Here is a 10,777-nt window from a genome sequence, read left to right on the forward strand (position 1 = left end):
TTGGGCCCACTGGAAATATAAAAAGTAAGTACTTGGAAAGAAGGCCAGATGGCCGCTGATGGACATGGCTGGCGGTGCAGAGCAGGATCCCCCCCGCCGTTAACCCCCCCTGCCTGGCTTGGTGCCCTGTCTCCGGAGCGCAGGTTGCAGTGCGGCGCCCTGCCATCACTCCTCCAGGAGCATCCAGCACCTCCCATCGCCTCCGGCTGGTTTGGCCAGATCGGCTGGAGCGGGATGGGAAGAGGCTTGGCTTCTCCCCCCGGCATTGACCCTGGGAGCGGTGTGGTCCCAGCAGGTGAGGACAGCCCGCAGGCACTCTGGAGGGGGTCACAGGGGGAACGGAACGGGGGCCGTTATGAGGTACCCATCAGGGACATGTCAGTGACAGCGACATCAGCTGAGCCTGATGCTGGAGGGGGGCTCAGCAGGAACAGGGGCTTAGCGACCTTGGGGGGGGGGGGGCACTGTTCCTCAGACACTCAGTTGGGTACTGAGACTACTCCATGGTGGATCCCTTTGTGTGGAATGTAAACATGGCACAGAAATGTGGGCCTGATTGGGGTTCTTCCTGCTGTTCTCCCTGGCCTCCTTCTGCACTGTTAGCCCCCCCGGCCATCAGGGTTATGACTGATGGCTGCTCATCAATGTGAACATAGTTCAGTCTTCAGATTGTCAGATAGACCTTAGTGACCAGCATTATCACAGCGTTCTAGCACCGACCCATTCCGATTTCAAAAACATAAGCAACCAACCCTAACCCTAAGCCCCCCTCCCCCCACCCGGAACGGCAGGCAGGGAGGAACAGAAGGCATGTTTTGTGCTGTTAAAAAGGCCCGGGCTCATTTAGACACTTCAAAAAATGGCAGAAAGGTGAATAAAGTGCAGAAGTCAGTGTTTGTGTTAACATTTTTGCTCACGGGGTTTAGCATGAATAACCCTAATGGCACTTCACTGGCACGAGCAAATTGGTCATTCACTCATCCTTCAGCATCCATCTTTTCATCACACCCTCCTGCCTTTAATTGAGTTGTTGTGAACATCTGCCCACTTGTCGTTGCTTTGATGATGCCGCTTACTAATTACTGCACTAATTGCAATGATTAGGAGGATGGTGACACACATGCAGCAGGTTGTACGTGAACTCCACACCTCCCTGATGCTGAAGTCCTGGGGTCTGTGCCAGGTTAGGAAACAATGACCATACTGGTGCTGCCTCCATCCTCTTAAGTCGATACTGATGGATCGTCGGTAAACACACTGATAACAGCAGCATCTGTTTCGGGACCTGAACCTGCAAACTCCAGGTGGTTTCACTGTCTGAGGGAGATGTGACAGATGAGAGGATGTGAGACAGTCACTCCGTAGGGTATGAGAACGACATCCCGAGTAATTATCGCCTCATCAGTGTGGGGGGGAGGGGGGGGGGGGGGGTAGCACACAGACGGAGCGTAACACTCTGATGGCGGCTATATCCAGCGTGTCGGGGGAAGCCTTCACCTGAGAAAATTTGCACACACTGCTCCAGCTCATCTGCTGCAGGCGCATCTGATGATATTGTTTAAGGGTCATGTGATCTCAGAGATGGGAGTGCGTCGCGGAAAGGTCAGGAGGCCAGATGCAAGGGTCGCTCTCCATCAACCCCCATCCTACAGGAACCCAAAACACACTCTTTGCTTTTGTTTAAATCTTCTACATCTTTGCCGGTGAATTTTGTTGGCATTTATCACTCAGGTCACCAGGGATGAAGATGATGATAAGTGGAGGGCACTCGTCACTCAGATCACTGGGAATGAAGATGAGGATGAGCAGATGACACTCGTCACTCAGGTCACTGGGAATGAAGATGAGGATGAGCGGATGACACTCGTCACTCAGGTCACTGGGAATGAAGATGAGGATGAGCAGATGACACTCGTCACTCAGGTCACTGGGAATGAAGATGAGGATGAGCGGATGACACTCGTCACTCAGGTCACTGGGAATGAAGATGAGGATGAGCAGATGACACTCGTCACTCAGATCACTGGGAATGAAGATGAGGATGAGCAGATGACACTCGTCACTCAGGTCACTGGGAATGAAGATGAGGATGAGCGGATGACACTCGTCACTTAGGTCACTGGGAATGAAGATGAGGATGAGCGACACTCACTACTCGGGAGCCAGAGAGGATCACTATTCCCTCAGGGTGTCCTAACCCTCTGAACAGTTGCAGCTTGACACACAGCTCATGCTGAGCAGCAGGGGTGTATTTCTCAGAGGAAATGTCACCGAGTCATCGAGAGATCACCATCACAACCCCCAGAGCCGCTTCTGAGGGCTGAGAGGGCTGGGAGGGCCGTGGGTCACGCAGGAAGCGGTCGTGCTCCCCTAGGCTCAGACCTGTCACACCAAACACCGCCTGCAGGGAGAATCCGCAGTCAGGCTTCCAGGAACAAGGCTTGTGTGTCCCAGGAGATAAATTGACAGCGAAGAGGACGACACCAGAAAGAGAGTGGGTGAGGGGAGAGAGCGCCCGCCAGCCCACAGTCACCCACAGAACATCTGTGCCTCATCACTACTGCAGAATGTTTATTCCTCCCATCTGCAGGGGCCACTGGGGAGGGCTTGGGGCCACCGTGGCTGCAGGGTAGGGTCTTGGCCATGTCGATATTAATTTCCCATCGTGTCCCATCTGAAGGTGTCCATGAGGATCGGCAGAGCTCGGCCATGGTCACAGGGGCAGTCTGGTGCTGCTGAGAGACAGAGGCGGGACAGTGAGTGCAGACAGCTGTTTAGATTAAAGTAGAGGCAGGTTCAAGGAGCCTGGGGCAGGCAGCAGGAAGGCAGTGTAGGAGTCTAACGGCCTCGCGGAGGCAGAGAGGCCACAGGGGCTGCCACCTGTAAAGAGGAATGGGATGGGCAGCTTCGAGCCAGACGCCGGGAACCCAGAACCGCAGCGCCCCCCCTGACTCCCATCTGGTCCACTTAATGTGCTGCCAGGCCATTCCCAGAGCCTGCGTGCATGTCTGTGTGTGTGCGTGTGTGCGTGTCTCTGTCTCTGTCACTATGTCTAAGTGCCGACCTAGACCTGTGTCTTCTTAGTCGCCTGTTTTATTAACACAGAGAGACACACTGATACTGCAGGTCCGTCGCTGTCAGTGTCATGGCGATGAGCAGACTCAGCTCTGACACGACCTCCACCGCGCTGCCGGCTTTCTGACCGATGTCCTGATTGTTTGCAGAGTCTCCTGTAGATCATTTAGCTTCAGCCTCATGCTTTCTGTCTAATCAGCACCTCCCCAGCCCTAACGGGAATAATTCATCCTCCTGATGGAGTTTGTAATCGGCACAGATCCGTCTCCTCCAAGAAGTGCGGAGTGGGGAGCCGAGCAGAACCGGACAGCTGAGTCTCGTTACTGATGGGGTCCTACTGGTCCAAGTCCACCTTGTCTCCCAACATGACGGGATGCATATCCCGCAATGCAGAGCTTATCCTGATCCCAGCCTCGTTATGAAGCGGGCTTTGTGATCCTCAGTCTCCGTGTGAGGAGCAGTCCCAGTCGTCAGGTTCTGGTGTGAGGAGCAGTCCCAGTCGACAGGTTCTGGTGTGAGGAGCAGTCCCAGTCGACAGGTTCTGGTGTGAGGAGCAGTCCCAGTCGACAGGTTCTGGTGTGAGGAGCAGTCCCAGTCGACAGGTTCTGGTGTGAGGAGCAGTCCCAGTCGTCAGGTTCTGGTGTGAGGAGCCGTCCCAGTCGACAGGTTCTGGTGTGAGGATCAGTCCCAGTCGACAGGTTCTGGTGTGAGGATCCGTCCCAGTCGTCAGGTTCTGGTGTGAGGAGCCGTCCCAGTCGTCAGGTTCTGGTGTGAGGAGCCGTCCCAGTCGACAGGTTCTGGTGTGAGGAGCAGTCCCAGTCGACAGGTTCTGGTGTAAGGAGCAGTCCCAGTCGACAGGTTCTGGTGTGAGGAGCAGTCCCTGTCGTCAGGTTCTGGTGTGAGGAGCAGTCCCAGTCGTCAGGTTCTGGTGTGAGGAGCAGTCCCAGTCGACAGGTTCTGGTGTGAGGAGCAGTCCCAGTCGACAGGTTCTGGTGTGAGGAGCAGTCCCAGTCGACAGGTTCTGGTGTGAGGAGCCGTCCCAGTCGTCAGGTTCTGGTGTGAGGAGCAGTCCCAGTCGACAGGTTCTGGTGTGAGGAGCAGTCCCAGTCGTCAGGTTCTGGTATGAGGAGCAGTCCCAGTCGACAGGTTCTGGTGTGAGGAGCCGTCCCAGTCGTCAGGTTCTGGTGTGAGGAGCCGTCCCAGTCGACAGGTTCTGGTGTGAGGAGCCGTCCCAGTCGTCAGGTTCTGGTCGACGCCCTGTGTGAGGAGCAGTTCTGTTCGACGCCAGTCTGTTTGGGGTCTCAGCTCCCCAGACAGATCTTTGCAGATGGGGTTTAGTTCCGGACGGGGTCTGTACACATCTCAACCTGTGATGGCGTGGAACTCCGGGTCTCACAGGGGTGTGATCAGTAAATAAGGTTATACTGTATGAGCCAGCAGGTCTGCGCACCCGACACACAGATATCGCCTTGAAAACGAGCCCAGATCTCAGCCAGCAACCTACTCATATGTATTATTAGTATATTTGTTCACCCTGAGTAAACATCAGTGGGACAAACTCCAAATATACACCTGCTTGCTTCAGCCACTCTGTTCCCGTCTTCCATAAAAATGAAATGGAGAACAGCTTCAAATAAAGCAGGTAAATCGTGTGTGAGGCCTTTAGCAAATCTCAGAGCTCGCGTCTGCAGAGATATGAGGCACTTAAAAGGGGGTCAGATTAGTATAGGGTGTCTTACTCCGTTACGGACCTGAGCCAGCAGAGCGCATCTGTGTCATTTATACACAAAAAACATAAATGAAAGATTAAAGCAATATCATACAAGCAATTTGTACTCTCAGAATTAAACCCATACAAACACAGACAGCATGCAAGCCCTGTACTGTTAGAGATGGGTGGGATTCAAACCCACATTAAGACAGGGAGTATGCAAAATGTGCTCACAGAGATGGGTGGGATTCAAACCCACATTAAGACAGGGAGTATGCAAATTGTGCTCACAGAGATGGGTGGGATTCAAACCCATACAAACACAGAAATATGAAAACTCTACTAGCAGAGCTGAGTGGGATTCAAACCCACATAAACACAGGAGGAATGCAATTTGTACTTAAATACATAGGTGGGATACATGCCCATACAAACACAGAGAACATAAAAACTTTGCATTCACACAGCTGAGTGGGATTTAAACCCACACAAACACAAAGACTCTGCAAGCTTTGCACTCACAGAAAGGGGTGGGATTTAAACCCATACAAATACAGAAAGCAAGAAAAATTTGTAGTCGCCAGGCTGGGTGAGACTTATAGCCACAATCCTATATGAGTTATAAAAAGACATTAAATGCATATCAAAATCGTTTACTTTCTTAACATCTTTCTTACTAATTCAGCAGTTTAATTTGGCTTCATTCTCATTAATTAGCAAAAATTAAAATCCTTTATTTTCCTCCAGCTTTCTTCAAGTGTCACTTCTTGGCTGCAAATATTAATCTCCAGTTAGGATATGGGAACTGGGCCTGTTTGATTTGCATCTTTTTAATGGATCAAAGGGGACCGTCTTGCACTGTCAGACGTGTGCTGCTGCCCCCTGCCTCCCGCGGGGACCCTGGCTGCTCCTCCCTGCCCCGCGCAGGTCTGCCTCCTGCGGGGACCCTGGCTGCTCCTCCCTGCCCCGCGCGGGTCTGCCTCCCGCGGGGACCCTGGCTGCTCCTCCCTGCCCCGCGCGGGTCTGCCTCCCGCGGGGACCCTGGCTGCTCCTCCCTGCCCCCACGGGTCTGCCTCCTGCGGGGACCCTGGCTGCTCCTCCCTGCCCCGCGCGGGTCTGCCTCCAGCGGGGATCCTGGCTGCTCCTCCCTGCCCCGCGCGGGTCTGCCTCCCGCGGGGACCCTGGCTGCTCCTCCCTGCCCCGCGCGGGTCTGCCTCCCGCGGGGACCCTGGCTGCTCCTCCCTGCCCCGCACGGGTCTGCCTCCCGCGGGGACCCTGGCTGCTCCTCCCTGCCCCGCGCGGGTCTGCCTCTCACGGGGACCCTGGCTGCTCCTCCCTGCCCCCACGGGTCTGCTTCCCACGGGGACCCTGGCTGCTCCTCCCTGCCCCACGCGGGTCTGTCTCCCGTGGGGACCCTGGCTGCTGCTCCCTGCCCCACGTGGGTCTGCCTCCCGCGGGGACCCTGGCTGCTCCTCCCTGCCCCCACGGGTCTGCCTCCCGTGGGGACCCTGGCTGCTGCTCCCTGCCCCGCGCGGGTCTGCCTCCCGCGGGGACCCTGGCTGCTCCTCCCTGCCCTACGCGGGTCTGCCTCCCGCGGGGACCCTGGCTGCTCCTCCCTGCCCCACGTGGGTCTGCCTCTCACGGGGACCCTGGCTGCTCCTCCCTGCCCCCACGGGTCTGCCTCCCGTGGGGACCCTGGCTGCTGCTCCCTGCCCCGTGCGGGTCTGCCTCCCGCGGGGACCCTGGCTGCTCCTCCCTGCCCCGCGCGGGTCTGCCTCCCGCGGGGACCCTGACTGCTCCTCCCTGCCCCGCGCGGGTCTGCCTCCCACAGGGTCCCTGGCTGCTCCTCCCTGCCCCCACGGGTCTGCCTCCCACGGGGACCCTGGCTGCTCCTCCCTGCCCCGCGCGGGTCTGCCTCCAGCGGAGATCCTGGCTGCTCCTCCCTGCCCCGCGAGGGTCTGCCTCCCGCGGGGACCCTGGCTGCTCCTCCCTGCCCCGCACGGGTCTGCCTCCCGCGGGGACCCTGGCTGCTCCTCCCTGCCCCGCGCGGGTCTGCCTCTCACGGGGACCCTGGCTGCTCCTCCCTGCCCCCACGGGTCTGCTTCCCACGGGGTCCCTGGCTGCTCCTCCCTGCCCCCACAGGTCTGCCTCCCACGGGGACCCTGGCTGCTCCTCCCTGCCTCGCGCGGGTCTGCCTCCAGCGGAGATCCTGGCTGCTCCTCCCTGCCCCGCGCGGGTCTGCCTCCCGCGGGGACCCTGGCTGCTGCTCCCTGCCCCGCGCGGGTCTGCCTCCCGCGGGGACCCTGGCTGCTCCTCCCTGCCCCCACGGGTCTGCCTCCCGTGGGGACCCTGGCTGCTGCTCCCTGCCCCGCGCGGGTCTGCCTCCCGCGGGGACCCTGGCTGCTCCTCCCTGCCCCGCGCGGGTCTGCCTCCCGCGGGGACCCTGGCTGCTCCTCCCTGCCCCGCGCGGGTCTGCCTCCCGCGGGGACCCTGGCTGCTGCTCCCTGCCCCGCGCGGGTCTGCCTCCCGCGGGGACCCTGGCTGCTCCTCCCTGCCCCCACGGGTCTGCCTCCCGTGGGGACCCTGGCTGCTCCTCCCTGCCCCCACGGGTCTGCCTCCCACGGGGACCCTGGCTGCTCCTCCCTGCCCCCACGGGTCTGCCTCCCGTGGGGACCCTGGCTGCTGCTCCCTGCCCCGCGCGGGTCTGTCTCCCACGGGGACCCTGGCTGCTCCTCCCTGCCCCGCGGGTCTGCCTCCCACGGTGACCCTGGCTGCTCCTCCCTGCCCCGCGGGTCTGCCTCCCACGGTGACCCTGGCTGCTCCTCCCTGCCCCCTCGGGTCTGCCTCCCGTGGGGACCCTGGCTGCTCCTCCCTGCCCCCACGGGTCTGCCTCCCACGGGGACCCTGGCTGCTCCTCCCTGCCCCCACGGGTCTGCCTCCCGTGGGGACCCTGGCTGCTGCTCCCTGCCCCGCGCGGGTCTGTCTCCCACGGGGACCCTGGCTGCTCCTCCCTGCCCCGCGGGTCTGCCTCCCACGGTGACCCTGGCTGCTCCTCCCTGCCCCCTCGGGTCTGCCTCCCGCGGGGACCCTGGCTGCTGCTCCCTGCCCCGCGCGGGTCTGCCTCCCATGGGGACCCTGGCTGCTCCTCCCTGCCCCGCGGGTCTGCCTCCCACGGGGACCCTGGCTGCTCCTCCCTGCCCCCACGGGTCTGCCTCCCACGGGGACCCTGGCTGTGTGACGGAAGCATTCGTGACATAATGGCAGTGATGTCAAGCCGTGTGGAGAGGAGAACAGTCATCGTCACTCATCACGCCAAGGCGGGGGCCACCAGATGCCGCCCGCCCCCCGGCTGCCGTAGCAGCATCTCCATGCCGAGAGAGCTGGGGTGCAGCACTACCGCTGCTCGGGGAAAATCGGCCTTCATTAGCGTGTGAAATTATAACCTTAAAAGCCTCCGTTATGCTGCATCGCCTGCTAGCTTATTAGACAGATTTGACAGGAACGTGTGCAGGATAAGCAGCACTTCCTGTTACTGAGAAGCACAGCAAACACATTTCCTCTAATGAACTGCGGCTTTTCTGCCGACTGCTTCGTTATGCTGCAGCCGCGCGCGACATCTCCGGGCCTCGCTCGAGATATTTACGCCGTGCCATTATTTTATTTTAGTAATAAAAGGTGTCAGACCCTGGGTTAGCTGGCTCCCCATAATGGGGGCGGTTTGGAAGTGCCCGGGGGGGGGGGGGGGGGCAGAGCAGAGAGGTGACTCAGCAGGAGAGGACATCAGTAAGCTGAAACCATGGCGATTGGGTCTGTCTGCGTGTGGCAGGGTGGGGGAGGCCAGATTGATGGGGGGGTCAGCCACAGCTCCCCGGCTTCGCTCGTCCATTAGCTGTGCTGAGTCTCCCAAGGGCCCAGAGGATGCTGGGAAGTTAATTACGGAGCATACGGTTATTAATTAATGCCCGTGCCTGGAATTTCTGGATGGGGGGGGGGGGGGTTACACCAGCACATGGAGTGGGGGAGGCACTGGAGGTTTGTGGCTGGTGCTATGTCAGAGGGCTTGTTATGGCACTATCACATGACACAAGGCTCTCTCAGAGATATCCCCCCTCACAGAGCCCACAAACCTGGATCAGGCCATGAGCCAGAAAACTCCGACCAACTTGGAACCCACATCTGTGAGCTCTGTCCTTAGTTAATTGGGTTCTTTTGGTCCAGTTTCAACTGAAATGGGTTTCGCTGAATGCTCCAGAAATGGCCAGGTCTGCTCATCCAGACACCATCCAGGCACCAGCCGCTTAGCTGCTGTTACTGGTTTCCAGGCTGATTGATGCCAGGCGGTGGGCAGAGAGTCAGAGTGCCAGAGGCTCAGTCATGAGCGTGTTCCCATGGCTGATTGGGGGTGAAAGGGGCAGCTGCTTCATCGGACGCCCAGCCCAGCTCGGCCCAGCTCGGCCCTGTGGGGCGCTCTCCTGGCACCCACAGCCTCTGCTTTTCCTCCAGTCTTCCCACAAGCCCCATCTGTCATTCCCTGAGTTCAGACAGTTTCTTAGACCTCGGCTGGGTCTTGTAGAGTTGGGGTCCCCATCAGTGAATGTGTCAGGGCGTAAGAAATCGACAAACCAGAACACAGAGTATGTTTACGCCACGCAGTCATTTTGGAGAAAAGTACCGTAAAGAGACACCCAAACCATTTGTTCTGCAGTATGAAAACTAAAGCTTTTCTGCCTCCTTCCTCAAAAGGTAGGATGACCAGATAATCCATGTCAGGGAGGACAATTTGCACTTGGTCAGAATGAATAAACTTCCCTTTAAATTGAAATGAGTACAGAGTTTTCACATTAGCACTGAGTTCTTGCTCTGTGCCGATTGGTCAGTCTCCTACAATCATGCATGTGTCACTAATGTTAATGTGACACAGCTGGATGAGTCTTTCAATCAAGGAAACAAACCAGACAAAGCAGAAGAAGAGCTGAATTAATTAGCCGAGCACCGGAGCTCAAAGTGTCCTCACTGACATGGATTATCTGGTCACCCTCTGGAAAGGTCACATCTCATATGTTAATTAAGAGTAACCTTCAAGGTTGGGAGATTCTCAGCACGTGTGTAAGACAATTCTAAGCACATGCATACCGGGACTCTCTGCATGTACTGAGGAGGGATTTCCTCTGACTGCTTGTAGACGGTTTACACCCTGGAGCAACACAACCCCTTGCAGGTTATCAGTCAGCATGACTGACTCAGATTCTGACTCTAAGGTTCTGATAGAGTCGACACGCTTTTCTGCACAGCTCAGCTCGGCATTAGGGAGGCGTGTCGGCCAAGGCGTTATCACTGTCCATTAGTCAGGAAGTAAAATTGGGCAGACAGCCGGGAGGAACCCCCCCTCCCCAAGTGTGACGATTCGAATGCATGCAGCGTGTGTGTGTGTGTTACGGGTGTAGTGCTTGGACACTTTCGCAAATTCCGGTGGGGTGTCTGTAAGAATGTGGCATGTTCCATGGGCATCAACTATCAGATGCTGCCTTCAGCTAAATCCTGCCGTTGGCGATTCAGTTTCCTAATACCTCCTCCAGCGGATCAACCAGTCTATGACAGAACACCTCAACCCTGGCCGCCCATCCAAAATATCACCTTTTCTGCCCCCTGCCCCCCAAGACCAACAGTCTCAATAGTGCGGGAAACAGGGAATCGGGGACGTGAGCAGTTAACTTGATGGACGCAGACTCACAGCAGAAGACTGAAGAATGTAGAGCAAAAGCAGGGAACCTGAAGGGGCAGGAACACAAACCAGGACACAGGAATAAAACCCGAGAGAATATCAGAGCAGCGGCACAGAGCAGCAGCTGGTGAAATCGGCCACCTGGGATCGTGAATCTCCTAACCAGAAACCAGAAGGTCTCTCTCCCAGCACGGGTAAATCGCAGCCTCTCTGCCTCTCTTCCTCCATTCTCTTCCTCCATCCATCACCCTCTTTCTCTCGTATAATTG

General features: G+C 57.7%; 1 protein-coding gene across 1 annotated transcript; it reads left to right on the forward strand.

Annotated features, from left to right (window-relative positions):
* Window positions 1-5,584: 5,584 nt before the first annotated feature.
* Window positions 5,585-8,044, forward strand: LOC125746425 (basic proline-rich protein-like). Its single transcript, XM_049020366.1, has 2 exons — window positions 5,585-5,599; window positions 5,714-8,044. The coding sequence occupies exons 1-2, from the start codon at window positions 5,585-5,587 to the stop codon at window positions 8,042-8,044; spliced, it is 2,346 nt and encodes a 781-aa protein (XP_048876323.1).
* The last annotated feature ends 2,733 nt before the right edge of the window (window positions 8,045-10,777 follow it).

This window comes from Brienomyrus brachyistius, chromosome 7, assembly GCF_023856365.1.
Source record: "Brienomyrus brachyistius isolate T26 chromosome 7, BBRACH_0.4, whole genome shotgun sequence".
Classification (NCBI taxonomy): Eukaryota; Metazoa; Chordata; class Actinopteri; order Osteoglossiformes; family Mormyridae; genus Brienomyrus; species Brienomyrus brachyistius.